General features: G+C 39.2%; 1 protein-coding gene across 13 annotated transcripts in view; it reads left to right on the top strand.

Annotated features, from left to right (window-relative positions):
* The window catches only part of TANC1 (tetratricopeptide repeat, ankyrin repeat and coiled-coil containing 1), a 94,856-nt gene that overhangs the window by 41,209 nt on the left and 35,035 nt on the right, over positions 1 to 18,612 (top strand). For 12 of the 13 annotated variants that reach the window (XM_075757441.1, XM_075757445.1, XM_075757453.1 and 9 more), the window contains 4 exons: positions 8,463 to 8,564; positions 11,155 to 11,276; positions 11,927 to 12,116; positions 18,017 to 18,274. In XM_075757441.1, coding sequence (XP_075613556.1) covers positions 8,463 to 8,564; positions 11,155 to 11,276; positions 11,927 to 12,116; positions 18,017 to 18,274 — 672 coding nt within the window. The remainder of the gene's footprint in view (positions 1 to 8,462; positions 8,565 to 11,154; positions 11,277 to 11,926; positions 12,117 to 18,016; positions 18,275 to 18,612) is intronic. The other variant, XM_075757450.1, reaches the window with a different exon arrangement.

The raw sequence follows: 18,612 nt of genomic DNA on the forward strand, positions 1-18,612 counted from the left end.
TAATTAAAAATGCAATTATAGGAAAAGGATGTTATGCTTAAAATGATTTTCCCTGTGAATGTTGTATACCTCTCTGTAGTTTTCTACTCCAGATGACTCAGAGAATAGAATGCTTTTGCCGGTATGGATTAGCCACAGAGGTACGGTGGGGAGCATGGTGTTTTTGTTCCGTCCCTCTAGACTAACAGGATTTTGTTCCATCGTAGGCATATTTGTTCCATGAATAATGTAATTACCAGTTCTCAGGTTTGGACTCATCTCACTGAGAAAAGCACTTAGGTACCTTAAATGTTTAGCAACTTAGAGGTATCTGTTCAAAACAGATTTGGAAATTGCTAGTTTGGGAACCACCCCAGCCCAAAACAGGACTCGCTGGTTTTGGTGTCTCGCAAGCTGCTATCCTGATCTCTGGCATCCCACTTTTCATTTCCTTTCTCTCGTCTGCTGCCCCCCTAGGTAAGGGTTCAGGCTTGAGACTGAACTGATCCGTCCTCGTATGCTAGGAGGCCAGTATGGTAGCACTGTTAGCTATTTTATTGATCCTGTCACGGTGGGCAGGACAGTCATGATGACAAATGTACGCAACGGAAAGAGGCATCTTTGCTGCAGTGTGTGCGTGGTCATAGCTGCTTTTTTGCCTGTCCGTCTGCAAGTAGGTCAGCCTCTAGAACCTCATAACACATGGGCAGGCAAAACCACAGGAGAGCAAGCTGAACTTCTTCACTGAAACATGGAAAGCTGCACAAGCCCGTTTGCACAGTCTACTGTGAGTGACATTGTGGTTTAATTATTTGCATAGGGGGTGGGGGAGCTTTTTCTTTGTGAGATGAGCTTGGAAGCGTACCAGTGTTTCTGGCCCCATTTCAGTCTTCAACTCTTAACTATAAAAGGAGGAAAGAGAGAAACTATATCTTACTTTACTAAGGAGCTTAAAATTAATGGCAGAACTAAAGTGATGTTTGGAGTCAAAAGCTTCTTTAATGAAATCGTTCATTGAGGAGAAGATGGATAAAAGAGCAGAAACAAACAGAACAAGGAAAAAGTTGTCAGCTGGACAACTCTGGGAAGTGGAACAGTAAATAAGAAACTGTCACAGAAAGTTGAGTTTCTTCTAGTATAAAGTTAGAAAGAACGTTGCTTGGATTGGTGATCTTACAGGTGTGCAACTAAACCAATATTCATGTTCTTAAAGGGGTAATAGTTGCTTGTGCTCTGATTTAGGAGGGTCAGCTAAAAGAATGAAAATACTGATTTCTAAAGGAGGTTCCATAAAATTGGTTGTTGGAGTTCAAGGTGTGACTGAAACATACTGCTGCTACCCTTGAAGTAAATGTTCACTGGCTTAAGTTATTGATACCATTGTACTTCAACAGAGAAAGGAAGCAGCTTTCCTTTCAAAGATGTCAGTGGGTGACAAAGATGACTGCTGGATGAGTCTTCCATAAATATGCAATAGAACTTTTAGTTTTTAAACTAAACTTTAATTTAAATTTTTAACTAATAAACAAATTAATCGCATACCTGATACTTGAAACTAGACTAGGTAAGAGAACTGGTTTCACCTAAGTCTTCAGTTTTGTGCACTGATCTTGAGAACACTGGGAAGCAGGTCCCCTTGCATGCAATAAGCTATCCAAGTGCAAGGTCCTGCACCTGGGTTGGGGCAGTCCCTGGTATCAGTATAGATACAGATTCATTTAACGCTGATGGGAGGAAAAGCCGGTTCAGAGGATTAGGAAGGAGATGCACAGGTTACAATAATCTTGTGGAAAATCAGCTCTTCTGCAGTCAAAAAAGCATTCAAAATTACTAGGAAAGCAATAGATCATAAACAAACCCAAAAGTATCGTTATGGAATTGTATACATCTGTAGTTCATCTGCCTCAGGAAGATAGTGGTATAGCTCTGGTGATACCAACTTTAAAAATCTACAGTAGAGCTAGGAAGGAGCTAGAGAAGGGCTGCAGGAATGACTAAAGGTGTGGAATGGGTCTGAAGGAGAAATTATTTAAATAGATTTGGCTGGTATTTTTCTGCCTGGAAGACAGACAATGGGTGGGAAAAGGAGACACTATGATTACCATTTCATGCAATGTTGGGTTAACTTGTGGATGGTGCACATTGTTAAAGAAAGGCCGGGATAAATCCTTGGAAGGAAAACCCATCTAGAACTCTTAAATGGAAAGTGACCACTTCTGACTCGGGAAACAGTAAGCCACTTAACACGAGTCAGGAAAAGAGTACCAGGGATGTATGTATGTTTTCCCTATCTTAGATTCTTCCTGCCGTTTGCTGCTGATAAAACACTGTCCCAGATGAACCTTTTATCAGACCTGATTCAGCCATCTAACACTTCTAGAAAAGAGCTTAAATTGTGCAGATACAGTTCACATTTAAATGGGTCTTTTTTCATCCATGGATTAATTCATGTGTCCTATTCTAGATTAGTGCATGAAAACAAACTTACCATGAATTTTCCTAGTTATTGCAATGCTGCGTATCAGATTTGCAAGTAGTGTAAGTCACTTCCGCGTTAGTTTGTGAGGAAGAAAATTCAATAAAGGGTGTGCTCCACAGCTTGAAGGGTGAGTGTTAAAAATACATGATGAAGATATTTCCATTCTGATCTATTTTACATGACTGCTACATGTTGTTCTGGTCCTGTTAGAATGGTTGCTTTTTGTTGTTCAACTTTGATACATCTAATTACTCTTCTGCTTACAAATGACCGCTTTGAACTGTTGTCTCCTTAAAGAATGTGATCTTGTTTCAAAGAAATGTATTTTTAGCTGCTTTCACCAGGGCCAATGCCCTTATTTTTGTTATGAAATAGCGTTGAAAGAGCACCCTCTGGTGATAGTTGGTAACTAAGCTATCTTTTAGTTTAAAAAATATACTCATGGTGTATAGGTAGAGATATAAATGTATGTTCATATATGACTTACATTCCCTGCCCAGTATTTCTTACCGAAGACATTAGGTTATCACCGTATTCCCATATTCCTCTTTTAGGTGGAAATCTGAAAGAAAGGTGGGTCCAATAATGAAATGCCTCAGCGCTCATGTAGAACCAGATCGTACCTAGGGCATAATGTTCGTAGGCCAGTGACGTGATGGGGCTTTTTCGGGTCGGCTGCAGTGTGGTGGGCAGGCTGTCAGCCTGGTGTCTGGTGGGGAGCCTGAGGCCCAGATGGAGAGAGTCACAACTTGTCTTTAAAAGCAGTCATCAGCCTTGAAGTACTGTGGTGGGTTGGCCCTGGCTGGGGGCCAGGTGCCCCCCCAGAGCCGCTCTGTCACTCCCCTCCTTCACTAGACGGGAGAAAAGGTGTAACGGAAGGCTGGTGGGTCGAGATAAGGACAGGGAAAGATCACTCACTAATTATCGTCATGAGCAAAACAGAGTGAACTTAGAGAGGAAATTCATCTAATTTTTTACCAAGCAAAACAGAGTAGAGGAATGAGAAATAAAATCAACTCTTAAAACACCTCCCCCCACCCCTCCCATCTTCCCGGGCTCAACTTCACTCCCGGCTTCAACCTCCTTCCCCTCAGCGGCACAGGGGGACGGGGAATGGGGGTTACGGTCAGTTCAGCACACATTGTTTCTGCCGCTTCTTCATCCTCAGCGGGAGGACTCCTCTCATCGTTCCCCTGCTCCAGCATGGAGTCTCTCTCACGGGAGACAGTCCTTCATGAACTGCTCCAGCGTGGGTCTCTCCTACGGGGTACAGACCTTCAGGAGCAAACTGCTCCAGCGTGGGTCTCTCCTATGGGGTGCAGACCTTCAGGAGCAGACTGCTCCAGCGTGGGTCCCCCACGGGGTCACAAGTCCTGCCAGCAAACCTGCTCTGGCGTGGGCTCCTCTCTCCACAGGTCCTGCCAGGAGCTTGCTGTAGCGTGGGCTTCCCACAGGGCCACAGCCTCCTTCAGGTGCCTCCACCTGCTCCGGCGTGGGGTCCTCCAGGGGCTGCAGGTGGAATCTCTACACCCCCTCATCCTTCTTCCATGGGCTGCAGGGGGACAGCCTGCCTCGCCATGGTCTTCACTACGGGCCGCAGGGGAATCTCTGCTCTGGCGCCTGGAGCATCTCCTCCCCCTCCTCCTGCACTGACCTTGGTGTCTGCAGAGTTTCTCACATCTTCTCACTCCTCTCTCCGGCTGCAAAAGCTCTCTCTGACTGTTTTTTCCCTTCTTAAATATGTTATCCCAGAGGCGCTGATTGGCTTGGCCTTGGCCAGCGGCGGGTCCGTCTTGGAGCCGGCTGGCATTGGCTCTATCAGACACAGGGAAGCTTCTAGCAGCTTCTCACAGAAGCCACCCCTGTAGCCTCCCCCCACTACCAAAACCTTGCCACCCAAACCCAATACATTACTCATGAAAATGAGCAAGAAATCAATGTAGTTTTCAGAGATTTAATGTAGCATCTGAGACTGCTGCCAAAAGGAGAGATGGGACATTTTGTATGAGTGCAAGTGTCATGGCCTAAATACGCTGTGGGTTTTTAACAAACAAAGTGTGGGATGTCACAGAGAACTTCGGTATGCCCTTGACTTTTGAGCCAAGTAAAAGGAAGCTATTTGAAGACCCAAACTGAAGACAAGAAAACCACCATATCAAGGGCAATGTGGTATAGTTAGCATCAGTCCTGCATTTGCTCTCCAGTGCTGTCTGAATGGGAGGGAGATGCAGACCAGAAAAAGGAGGAGAAGCTGAAAGCCTGAAGTGCAGTGCTGAGTTACGTACTGGCTGTAAGGAGGAGGAGGGGAGGGAAGCCAGCCCACTGGAGTTGTTTGCAGTGTGCAATTTACACACCAGGTGCTAAGAATAACTGGCAAGCCAGTTCTGTTCTATCCAAATACTGCAAGCACTTTCAGGTGAGGTAGGTAGGTAGGTAAGTACTACTTTTGTTCCGGTGTGAGAGGAGGAAAGTGAGCCCTGACGGGCTGCAGTGGCAGAGTAGCACTTAGAAAGGCAGTAGTACAGTGAGGTGCTTGTCCACTGGGTCGGAAACTCAGTTTGTGCCTGTTGTTTGTTTTGGGGTCTTTTGGTAATTTTTTCTCTTGTTCCAGTACATTATAGCCTATTTTATTTTAAAACTGATTTTGTTGCTGTTATTGAGGATGTATTTTCGTTGTTGTTTAATGGGACATTCACCTCCTTTGTTTTGAAAACTCTACCTTTGCTTATATTTTGTATATTTAACTTAAGGAAAGATGCTAGCTGTATCATTCATTGCTTTCTTGAAATCTCATTTTAAAACTACATAGAAGTCATCACTTGTCAAATGCTGCAGTAGCATCTGTGGATGCAGTTATAGCTGTCCATGTATACTAAAAGAATAACAAATGCTGGCTTCAGAAATAGTGAAAAATTACTTTTGCACTGATTTTGGGAATTTACCAGTAGCCTTTTACTTCTATCTACTGTAACTCTCTTGTGTCATGAGACTTCTACTTGATAAGTTTGTGAACTTTTGTAGGAAGGAAAGATCTTGCTTAATAGCTTGATAACTAAGCCCCCCCTTTTTTTTTTTTTTTTTTTTCAGCTTGATTTCCTTAGGAAATGAGAGAACTGAGCTTGTTATATAAATCTGTTAACCAATGAGGTTATGTTTGTAAAATCAGCTTTTCAGTATGGCACTTTATTCATGATATTGTAGTTCCTACATAAAAGAATACTTGTCTGAAATCTTTTTTCACTCCTTTCTTTTTAGAAATGCATGATTTCTCAGTCAAACAGTATCTAATGTGCTATTCTATAAACTTAAGGGATTGAAAGACTACAAAATGTAATTTAAAAACACTTTTGATATCATTTTGAGTTTTATGTGAAATCTGTGTAAGCTACATTATGAATATTAAGTGCTTCTGTCAAAAACTTTGCTCTTTAAAGATTCCTTTAAGATTGTAGCAGGCAAAACTCATGCAGATGCATATCATAGGCATGTAAAATCATTGTGTGGGCTTACAAACCATTAGGATATAAGATTCATGAACATTTGTGCTGGGTGGATTGGATGTGAGGGGATGGGACATGGAGGATGTGTTAGCTGTTGCTCCAGAGATCTATTGTGAACTGCCCTTGGTTCCACGCAAATGCTTTCTTGGAGCTTCCTGGCTTCAGCTCTGGCTTTCTTTGGAAGCGCTGGCCAGTGCTCAGATCCAGACTTCTGGCACTCTGCAGTTACAGCATGGACACAGAAGTAACTGGGACTCAAATCCTGGATGGCAGCGTTTCCTGGCCTGCTGCTGTTGTAATTCTCATTAACCATGAGTTAAACTGTTTGCAAAAGGCCTTCCATCACTCTGTCCCTAGTTCTGCAACGGGCAGTTCTGGGTTAAAGAATTTGAATAGCTCAAAGTCAAATTTACTAACTCCTTTCTAGTCTGATTCTCTGATATTTAGTACTACATCTGCATTCATTACAGCGTTTTCCATAAACCTTTGGAGTGTTCGTAGTGCATGTTTGGTGTCACACCTTTTTTTCTGAATTGGGCAGAGGTGAAAAACATTCGCTTTCTGGAGTTCCCAAAACAAAATGTTGCTGCCATTTTGAGGTTGTGTTTTCTTCTTTCCTAGGATATATAATGTAATGTAGCGCTTAAGAGTGTAGATACAATACAGTATTTGAGTTGAGTTCCAGCATTGCAGCTTCTCCCATTTGAATTTGACAGAATTCAGCTTTGGAGTTCTTTATTTAAAAAAGAAAAAAGTGACCGTGCAACTGTAAGTTCAGGATTCTGTGGAGTATCACAAGAAATGTTCTTCATGAAATATGCTAAGTTCTGCATGCCTGCTTTTGAGACTCTGCTTTTATTATTATTATGAATAAAATTAGAAGAGTAATATACAAACATGTAAGATGCAAAAGTGGAATGCTGCCAGCAGAATGGTTTTCTCTTGTGCTTTGTCACTGTGGCCTAATGTATGTCTATAAAAATTGTTTGGCTACAGCATGTCAGACTAATTTTGAAGTGAGGACTACTCTTACGATGATGTTACATGATAAACAGAACCTGAGATTGTAGCCCTGTAATATAACAAGAGGCTGTATTTAAATAAGAAGGGAAAATCACTGTATATTGCCAAAGCTGGGGAAATCCACAGAAAATACCTCTGTTGGAGTATTTTGTTAAGCCCAGCAACTGACTGTGTTTCTACGGACTTCCAGCTATGGTTTAGGTTCTTCTGGATAAACATTGGAGTCACCTGGCACACCTCAAGCTCACTAAAACTTTGGAAGTTTCAAGTGTCTTTGTTACACCCATTACAAGAAATTGGGATTGTCTTAATGAAAAATTAGGACAAAAATTTGGGTTTGAGTTTGCATGATGATGATGTTTCCATTTCCCATTCCATTTAAATATCTTAGCTTCCCAGTGTATAACTTTGCAAGTTTCCCTGTGTTTTTCTACAACTCTTAGTGTTGCAAATGCCTTTATTGATATAAAATTCTATTGATGTATTCTTCAGGATGTGGATAAATACATGGTGGAGTTCTAGTTCTACAGTATATTGTGCATCAGCGTAGCAGTCTATCTGCCAATACTACCAGTTGCTGTGAATTAAGATCAGAATTTCACCCTCTGTTTGTAGTGCCAGCAGGTATTTTTTGATTCGATAGTAGCAGCATACTTTTTCTGGTAAACCTTTAGAGGGCAGCATCGTTCCCCTTTTGTTAGATAAGTTAACATTTCCTGTGGTTGCTACTAAACCATATATAGCAAAGAATAGAATCATAAACAGCCTGAAACCAAAGCATGAAGCTAACAGTGAGAGTAGAGTGAATCAGTGTAATTTTTGAAAAGTATGCATGTGTGTGAATACACAATTCTTCCTAATACTGGAAGTGGTATGTTTGAACTTAGTATGTGCTGATCTGGGAATGCTGCTGTTCAGTGCAGCCAGAAACCATTAGTAGCTACTAATGTTTTCTTTTGGTTTTTGAACTAATGGTCACCATTCCTTATGATCAGCGTATGTGTCAGTATTTGGAGAAAGTATGCTGTAGTATAAAGCTTCTTGGGTTTGAATTACTTAGTGTGTTGATGTTGCAAGCTGTCTGCCTATAGCCTTTTCTTCCTAGCTTCGAAGATGCTGATAACAAAATTATTTTCCTGTTATAATGGAAAATAAAATCTCTGAACCGAGGAGGCGCATTGAAAGTTGTCTGAGTTTGAACATGAAAAAGTCACTCGCTACCTATACAGGAAACATTTTAGGTTTGTCACAGCAAGCAGATTGGTTTTGTATTCCAGCAGGCTTTGCGTTCCAAAAAGCTCAAAGAGAGTGTTTCTTTCTCAGGAGAGTGGAATTGCAGCAGCTCGCTAGTCTTTATGGTAGCAGCTGTGTATGTAAGAAATAATTCCTCTGTTTTGCATCGTGGTGGATAGACACTGTGCATATGAAACTTGTGATCCACCTGGAAGAAATTAGATAGACTCAGCTCATTCCCATTGCAGGTCCAATCAGGAAGCCCAAGTATGTGGAAAGTCCTAGAGTGCCAAGTGAGGCAGCTCTACCACTGAGAAAAGGATCAGAGCAAGGACAACCCGATCAAAATGGTAAGAGTCTGTTCAGTGGTATGTTATTTGGTAGAACAGTTGTTCATTTCAGACAGAGTGATACAAAGGAGCCTGCATAATAAGGAAATCTGATTATTTGTAAGAATGTTTTGCAGATTTAGTATGCTTGTGGTAATGAGGAGATGCTTGCTGTTACATGTATGTGATCTTTATAGCTGTCTGTATTCTGGAAGCTGTGCATGTACTGTAGGCAGAATGATGTCCGAGTGTTGCTGGTCACTACATATGCTGAAGGCCTACTAGAATTTTTCTGAACTTATTTTTAATGTAAATTGATTCCAAGTGTGCAGCTCTGCACTGGGTACAATCCTTCATTTTAGAAATTTTGTAAAAGCTTGCTAAATAAGAAGGCAGTAACAGCAGACTCCTGTGTTGGCAAAGCTGGGAAAAGCTAACTCCCTAGAGTTAATTGGTATTCTTGAAAAGTTTCATGTTCGTTAAATTTGACTAGTGCATAACAGAGTGTGGCTTTGACAGTGAGTGTCCTGGTCAAAGCAAAATGACCCGTAAGTTGGTATATGACTATACACACATGGATTTCATATGCCTCGTATTTTTAGATTAATTTTTCAGTTTAACTAACCTCATTCAATTTTTTGTTTTCCTTTTGCTTCAATTTTAAAGGAAACTACAGTTTTAAAGCCAATGTTTTCTTTTTTAAAAAGCCCCTTAGTTTTGATACTTACTAGTGAAAATAGAACTCATTATAATTGTTTTCACAGTCATCTTCTGTATGCCCTATTTGATATGTTATAGTTACCCTGGTCCTTCTTATGTCTCCATCTTCACAGCCATCTTAGTGCTGGCATTAAAGTTTTACATCCAACCGGGAGAACATGTAGTCCTCATCTTCCTAATCTAAAGGTGACCTTCCCACTATGTTCCTCCTCTTCGCAGAGTTGTGCTCCCAGACAGTGAGATTGCTGAGGGTCAAAACTAAACTCTAGTGTTTAAGGATTAAACAGCAGTTGCTGGGTTGAACACCTTCGACTCTTGGCTTTTATGTCTGTTGCTGAACTGAATTTGGAATTTGTTCCAAATTTGTTTGCAAACCATGGGGTTTATGTCACTCATGCAATTGAAAAATTGTTGAAGTAATGCTTACTGGTCAAGCTGTTCGGTTAAAGCCATTGTTTTCTATGTTTTTCTTGCAATCTGGAGCTTGGGGAAATATGTGCAAACACCACTGAATGTCAGCTGTGTTTTATGTGGTTAGACACCATATGCTCTTCATGAAGAGCAAATACTGTGCTAACACTCATTTGGCGTGGTGAAGCCAGAAAGGAAAGACCAAAGAAAAAGAGGCAGTTCAGCCTTTTTATTTCCTACCCCTCGTTCTACCTGTCGATAATGTGGAAGACAGCGCAGCGAGAGGCTTGTCTGAGCTCTCTTAAACTGCACCAGTACGTCCATACACTTACATCTCTCTCCCTTTCCTTGCTCTTCCTTGGAGGCCCTCCTTATCAATTAGGAACTTCTCGTTGCATGAAATCTCTAAATGTTAAGCCAGTACTACTGTTCAGATGTCCCTACTGTCTTCCAGCTGTGCGAGGATGATGTCCCGAAGCTCAGTGCCTTGCCGAGACGGTGCTGGTTGGGCAGGAGCAGTACGGTGCTCCTGCTTTTTTCCCTCTTTGCAGAGTCAGGTGGTAGCTACTGCAGCCAGCAGTTCTGTGGCTGAGAATTCTTGCTGTGAGCTATTTCTCAGAGTGGTTAGATGATGCTCCTGAATTAATTGACTGTTTATACCTGAGGATGGGGCAGGCCTACCTATTCTTTTTTTTTTTTAATGGAGGAAAGAACTAAATACTGCATAAATGTTTCTGCTAGGGAAGAGCATTACAGGTTGGTAGGTGATGCCAAACTGTTGGCATTAAAGAAGGAACATGCAGAAGGTGCTAGTTTGTGAGATTATATTAGCAATAGGTGTTTTCCCTAAGCAGATGTGTGACTGGCTGTTTTTGTTACCTCATTTTAAACTTTGCCTCATTGTATCTGTGGGATACCAGAAGACATTTTAAAGCACCATACTGATAAAATGAAATCTTTTTACTACCAGAAAAGCTCGAGCATTTAGAACTGGTGTCACATCCTTTGCGTAGCAAGCACAACAAAAATGTATTAGTTGTAGTGTTAACTATGAGATTACAAAACATCTGTATTATTAACCTCTACTTTTCATGTTTTTAACATTACAGAAAACTTTATAAAAAATAACCGGAACAGAATTTGAGTCTGCCACTGAGCTTTGATAGCATTGAGTTTAATGCTGCTGTTAGGAGAATAATCATGTTGATCATCGGTCCAGTGATGAACTGGTTGCACTTAACCATTTCTGTTTTGACTGGCAGGGTGGGGTTTTTCTCCCCTAGATTTGTGCTGATATGCAGAGGATCCAAGACCCACCAACAATTTAAAGTCTAATGGACAAAAAGTTTGAATGGCATTAACTTCTCTGTTAGATATATTGCTGACAGAAGAACTGGTGTTCACATTTGATTGTATTTTTTCTACCTATTGTAATGGTTTCCAAATGTAAGACTCTAATCTTTTTCTCCCCACTCCAAAGCAAAGCCTGAAAAAGACTCAAGCTGTTCTCCTGCAGCACAAGAATTGATGACAAGATTGGGTTTTTTACTGGGAGAAGGGATCCCAACTACTGCTCATATAGACGAGAAAAATGAAGTCATGGTAGGATAATGGAAAATAATATATTTAATGTTCATCCTATTTCTGAGAGGACTAATGTTATTTCCTCTAGTTGCAGTTACTTGATACTTAGCAAAATACAATCCGTTTTAATAGACATATGGTAATAGAATTGTAAATTAATTAGAACAAGTGTATGTTTTTGTTTGTTTTGAAATTGAGAGTTGATCTTGCATTCTTAAAAAATAAAAATAGGTTCCTCACCATTCCTGGAAGTTAAATCTAGTCTACTGTGAATGTGAATAGCTTCTAGACTTCTCTCTGCCTTATTTTACTATTTCAGTTGATCTTTTTTTCCCTTCTATTCTCAGTGCTTTATGAGAATGGAAAACATCAGTGGTTTATTAAAATAGGAGCATGCTTTGCGGGGTGGGGGTGGGGGGTGTGTGTGTGTGTTGAGACATTCACTTCCATTTGATAAGTCTTTCTTCTTCTGAAGTCGCTTTTTAAGAGTAATCTGAAAACATGTCATTAAGGTTCCTAATCAAGATAAAACTTCCGCTTCTTGAAGTTTTTGCTTAAAAATGGGCTCTGCTTTGTTCTTATTCTACTTCACCTTGATGTTTCTAATTTTCAGCACAGTAGCATCCTGCCTCCTGTGCAATAACTATTCATTTTTCATCACATTGCAGTGTACAGTAACCAGTCGAGGAGTGAGTCCATGTTCCACCCTGACAAGCAGCACTACATCACCTAGCACTGATAGTCCCTGCTCAACTCTCAATAGCTGTGTTGGCAAGACAGCAGCTAACAAAGGCAGTCCCTGTGGAACCATTAGCAGCCCCAGCTCTACCCTGGAGAGCAAGGACAGTGGAATTATAGGTAAGCATCTTAATTAGTAATGCAATTAATAGAAAATAATCTTCTCTTAATAGTACAAGACTGAATAGCTGCTTCATGTCATTGTGTTCGATTTTATGCTGTCCATGGATCCCATTTCAAATCCTCTGTACCTGAAAGATTGAAATCATATTCTTTGGCTATAATAGTTGCTGTTGTTAGGCGTGCATTTCTCTTCTTTTGTTTTCCTCATGCAGTTCTAATTTCTCCATGTTTTCCTTTTAAAATCATTAATTTCCTCTGTTTCACTCCATTTGTTATTTTATTCTACCTTTTTCCTTTCCCATTATATATGTCTCTGCAACGCATTTCATACTGGTGAAGAACAGCATAGCTTGAAGGTGGTTTAATTTCCAGCTGGGAAAAAATAATTGATGCTACTTCCTATGAGAATAATGTAAATCAAACTGTTTAAAAACAGTGCAAACTTTTGAGTAATTGGCATGAAAATGAAGATAAAATGGGATGTCATGGAAGAGGTGAAATTGTGTGATCCTCTACTGAATAGATGACTGAAGTAAGGCTATATATGCATCTCCTGTGGGGAGTCAGTTATCTTTGGAGGGGCAGCTACCATCACAGGTCAATTGTTACATAGCTTCTTTTACCAGCTAGCTGAGTATTTCAATAAGTCTGTTCAGTACTAAAGAAAAGATGTAAATTCTTTGCTGCCTTGTTTGTGCCATCTTCCCTATTTCTGCTCCCTGCCCTGATGGGTCTTTGTCTGTACCACTGTCTACTCGTGCCTTTGGGCACCCAGGTGGTGCTTTAATATTATTTTCTGGAAGGTCAGACTAAGATGTAAAAAGCATATTTTTCATGTTACTATAAACTGTGGTAGGAAGGTGTATTCTTTATTGTTGGTTGTTTTTTGTTTTTTGATTTTTTTTTTTTAAATGATGACTCCTTAACCAATTGATCCCTTTTAAAATTTATTTTGTAACAGCTGTTGAGCTTACCAACAAAAAGAAAGCACAAAATGCCCCCTAACCTGATGCTTTCTCAATATACAGAAGTGAGCTTTCAGTTTTATTTAAGTCTAGCCAATGGACTAAATGTAGGGAGGCTAATAAAAGGAAGCAATTCTAAATCTTAAATCCCTAGATTTGGGAAAGTAAACTTAAGACATGTCATTATCTTTGACTGTGAACTTAGTACTTTTTTATTTATAACTTTTGTTTAGAGAAGGAATTCCAAGTGCAAGTGGTCTCTGCTTGCCATTATGAACACTACCATGATGATCATTGGTGTAGTGCTTGCCAAGAAATAGTGATAATACATGTTTTCATAACGCAGTTGATAATACTTTGCTCTGTTATAGATGTTCTTGCATTTTATTATGAAGTAATTAATAGTCATAAGTTACGACATAATACTATTTTTACTGATCAGTTACCTAAAGAGATGTTCATCATGGGTCAAAAGACTCATTTGTATAAAACTTAAGTACTTCAGTTTTAGAAAATTATTTTGTGAACTCGTTCCATAGTAGATTGATAAAAGCTATTGTCCATGGTCAATTTTATGTAAGACCTTATTTTGAGACAGCATTAACATTTTGATGTAAGGGAAAGGGTATATCAGAATTGTTGCTCTTGGGTTGACAGATTTCAGTCGTTGCCTGACTTGAGAATAGAGTACATTAGTTGTAGCTTTTGTCAGAATGTAGGGTTTCCTGTTTTGATTACACTGGTGCAAGTATAAAAAAAAAGAAATGGTTTTACAAGTGAGTGTATTGGTGTAAAAAATACAACAACGTATGACTAGAAGAAATGGTAATGCCTCTTGTTGCAAAGATTATTTATGTCAGTACAACTTAGTCATTTCCTTGTTTAAAATGTTTCGTAGGGGTTTTGCTTTTTTAATAGAGAAGTTTAAATCAGTTCTCTGAATGACACAGGAATCTATGAGAGTTGTGCCATTAAAACAAAATAGGCTTCCCAGATAGGGTGTGGTTACAAAGATACTTCTACCTTCATAAATGCATTCTATGCTTAAGCTTTTACTAGCTCTCTAAGTGGTGTGTAAACTAATAGGCAACTCTGCTTAGGCATGTTTCTTAAAAATTTGGGACCTTTGTTAAGGCTTCTCTAAGTGGTGAGTGTTTGCCTTTTGTAGAAGAGGAGTCTTGTTGGTTTGGAATACTTTAGGTGTTTGGAGATCTAAACCAAGGTGTTCAGTAGCGCACTGAAAAACTTAGTTGACTTTGCAAAAAAGTTTAAGGACTGCACGCTGTTTTGCATGCAACTTTAGTTTATATCCATGAGAGCAGCATCAACGTGAGTATAAAAATTGTCATTACTATTAGATTAAATTGCTTCTCTGGTACGTGATATAAAAGGGGAAAAAGGGATCCTGTTTCTCTGTTAATTGCTTTCAGCCTTACTGAGCTCTTTTGTGAGGTACTGCAGCCCAGGGGAGGCATGCACGTGTGTTTTGTATATGCGGTTTAATGTCACAGGAGATGCATTTCTTATGCAGATATTTTATGAAGTCTTGGAATAAATACATTTACAGTATCAGTAACGCATAGTTCATCCAAGACTATAGAAGTGGCTGCTGGTTTTGGAGTGGAGTAGGTTCCTTCTTTTGCTTCCAGAAAGGCAGGATAGTAGGCTTGAGCTCTGTTCTTTATCTTTCTTTAAATTAAAAGCTGTGCTTGAGTGAGAGCTTCTCTTCTCTCAGGTTCACAAAAGTAAATACTGATATGAACCTACTACCCATGCTCTGCAAGCTTGAAATATTCTATGAGTATGTCCATGTTCCAAATGAGGTCAGAACTAGACTCATGTTTGTTTAAAATAGTACATTGCATGACAACTACATCATCCATTGTATAACCTTGTAAGCTCTAATATTTTTAAGAGAAGATTTTTGAACCCGGTGATAAAAGTTGCTTATTGAACTAATGAAAAGGAAGAAGTTTCAAAAATAGGAGAAACATGAAAGTAGGCCCTTTATTTTACAGGGAGAAGAGAGGATGGTGGAGTTCTGAAGCATATGAGTGTGAGAGCAGGGAGGAAAAACCCAGGAGAAAATAGGGTGAGGGGGAGCTCTTATGTAGCTCCTTCAGTCAAGTATATATGGCTCATGATCATGAGACTGGATGAAAATCATCTGCCGCAGTTCTGTGGAGCTGTCATTCATGTCTCAAATTCAGGGAGAATTCGAAGACCCCTTGGCAACCCATGGCAGCACCCATTACATCTATAGAGGCATGAAACTGGGAAGGGAAGTAAGAGGCACCTCTGATAAATGTCCCGTGTTCTTGGTTTTTTAAATACAAATATGTCTGTGCATTCAAATTTGTTATTAGTAGTAAATGTGCATTTTAAAATTATGTTTAGCAAGTATATGTTTTCTAATGTCTTTGATGGAGTTCATCCAACCATGAAAATAGCTTGCTCTTTCATGCTGTTTATGTGGGCTTCCATTGTTATCCCACTATGTTTTCTGGGCCAGCAGACTTGGATGGAAAATCTATCTTTTCTCTCTTTTCCTCTTTTTTACTTATGGTTCAGGTTTCTTTTAGGTTTCTAATGTTTTACTGCTTTAGTTGAATTCTTCTGTGCTTCTGTTGAGTTTGACATAATAGTAGTGGAGGCAGGTTTTAATCTTCAGCAATGAGCTAAGTAGGAGAAAAGACTGGGCTACTGGCCAAAACATGAGCTTTTCTGGATCCTTGCCACCATTTCAGTATGGAAATCTTGAGCAGCAAGGTTTCCTGGTGCTACATTTCACTCCAGGAGAACTCATAATTTTAAATACTTCAGACTTCAGGAAGAGCCAGATTTTTTGACACATTTGATTTTTTTGACCATAAAAGTGAAATAAATGTGTCATATGGAAGTACAGTCTAAGCTGTGTGCAAAGGTTAATGGAATGCCTAAAAAGCTTATTCTTCTATTGCATCTGAAATGTATGTTGTATTATTGGTATTTCTTAGAATACAAACTCTTGAATTTAAGCATCATATCTTCAATTTCTTGTGAATGTGAAGCTAAGCTGGAGAATGCAAACTTGTATGAATACTTCATCATCCTGCAAGGCTGAAGCTGCAGTACAGTTGATGCAAAAGAATAGTTAGTGCTGCTTCTGGCCAGAGAAGCCTCACAGTTCTAAGGGGCAGTCTGTTCGTTTGCATTTTGTTAGTGGTCTAATGAGCCAGAATGTTTTACTTAATGATTTGGTCAGTTGAGTGTAGAATCACCACATATATACCTTTAACATTTAAAATTTTAGCCTGGAGTGGACCCACAGTTTACATAGATACTATTATTATTTGAACTGGCATTGATTTTATTTTTTTAAAAAAATTTTTTTTCCTGATGCCCTTTCATCCTATTTTGTATTTTCCTCTCTTGCATTCAAGTGTTCAAAATGCATTGAGTGTTGGCTTAACCTTTAATAAATATTTATTGTTCAGTTATTTTGTGAGAGTACTGAAAATGTTTTAAATGAAACGGTAATTTCACTATTAAACATACAAAACCCAGTATATATTTGCAAAGTGTTCTTATGCGAGCACATTAGCATCATTTTATCAAACGTTACACAAGTAGGTCTTTAGGAGTATAAATTCTTCACACTTTCAGTTATTGCAGGAGGCCTTGATTAACTACAGTCTTGAGGAACTGAAGATGCACTTTAATAACCCTCAGTCACCAAGCTGGAATATTTGGAGCACTCTAGATAAGGCAGTTAGTGCTGTTTCAGCTTTCTTCGTGTGAATCAATACAGCAGTGGAAAGCTACTGTTCTGTGATGTAGCGTCCAAAACACATCTGTGGTCTTTAGTTGTCTTTTAGCCGAGCATCTGTCTACCTCTCTGTTGCTTATTTTGTGGCATCTGAAATTTTCATAGCCAAAAAGCACATCTTACTGCCAAAAAGTTTCATACAGTATGGAGAAATTACTTGTAAACATTTTCTGGTTGGTTTATAATGACATCAGAAACAAACCCCAAAAAAGCCTTTATTTGAGCCTCTGATTTACTTTATACTGCAGTACCCTGAAATACTTAAAAACCTAAATCATTATGTTTAATATAATCTGAAATTTTGTTCATATACTCTACTGGGTCTGATCAAACATGCATCTAGCCTTGTATGTTCTGTCTGACAGTGAAATGTAGGTAGTACATTTCTTAAGAAAGAGGTAGTACATAGCTGAGTTGCTTGAAGTTTTTTATCAAGATTAGTTTGCCAGGTATGTGAGTGCAGGCTGAGTGTCACCCTACTGTAGCTAAGCTATCTGTTTTAAGTGAGCTAGATCTCTGAACAACATTGAATTTCTGTCATTTATGCTTTGCAATATACAAGATGCTTGGTCACAAGTGGGCTTGTGGAAAGCCCCCCAACTTTGGAAGAACAGTGCAAGTTTTTTCAAAGAAGTGAATTTTGAATTATTTTTGTAAAATACTAGTCTTTAAAAATGTGAATTATCAAACAGATGCATTTAATTCTTTTTCTTGCTCTAGATGCTATTCTTAATGAGCTTTTGTTGTCTCCATGTTTACAGAATGGTTTGAAAATTTGCAAGATATGTTACAGAATTTTAATTTTTAAAAGAAGTTGAGACATGTTTTGGTGGAGTAGTAGATTCTTCCTATAAGGTCATAAATGTTTTGGTTGAGGTGTTTTGGTTGAGGTTGTTTGGTTTTGGTTGTTTTTCTTTTTTTTCCTTCACAAATTACATGGATCTAAAGATACACCAGTATATAAATAATATTCCTTAAATTTAACAAAATATCCCATGAAGAAATACTTGAATATCTGCTGGTCCAAAATGCCATTAGAGTATGAAAATTATAACGCATATTAACACAAGTGTGCCATTTTCCTCTGATGTGTACGTTAGTTGGGGTTTTTTTCTCTTTTTCAGCAACTATAACAAGTTCGTCAGAAAATGATGACCGTAGTGGATCCAGTTTGGAATGGAGCAAGGATGGGAGTCTCAGAGCTGCAAAACATCAAGGCATTAGTCATGATCGAAGAACAGATAATTGTTCACCAGTTGCAGAAGAGGAAGCCGTTGGATCTGCTGAGAATTTGCCAAAAGAAGTACCAACAGGAGAGGGTCCCGTTCCTTATGCTCAAAGTTCTGGCTCTTTAATAATGCCTCGTCCAAACTCTGTTGCAGGTAAAGTCCTGAGGTGGAAAAAAGGGTGTTCTTAATAATAGGACATTTCTGTTGAATCTTGCTGTTGAAGTTATGTTGTAGTATGAAAAAAACATAGATTCCAAACTGAATAGATGAGCATTACTTAAGTTGTGTGCAGTTGTCATACAGAGGGCTTTTATCGTGCTGTTCAGTAGGTATTGGTTAGATCAGGACTGATGAAACACTTTAAAAGTCTATCAGTCATTCTAGGATTGTATCTGGTGTCAACTAATCCTTGAAGTCGTTGCTTTTGTGTGCGCTCACATTTGCTAGATCTGTAAATCTGACTAAGACCAAAATCATACTTTGACTCCGTT

This window comes from Balearica regulorum, chromosome 6, assembly GCF_011004875.1.
Source record: "Balearica regulorum gibbericeps isolate bBalReg1 chromosome 6, bBalReg1.pri, whole genome shotgun sequence".
NCBI lineage: Eukaryota > Metazoa > Chordata > Aves > Gruiformes > Gruidae > Balearica > Balearica regulorum.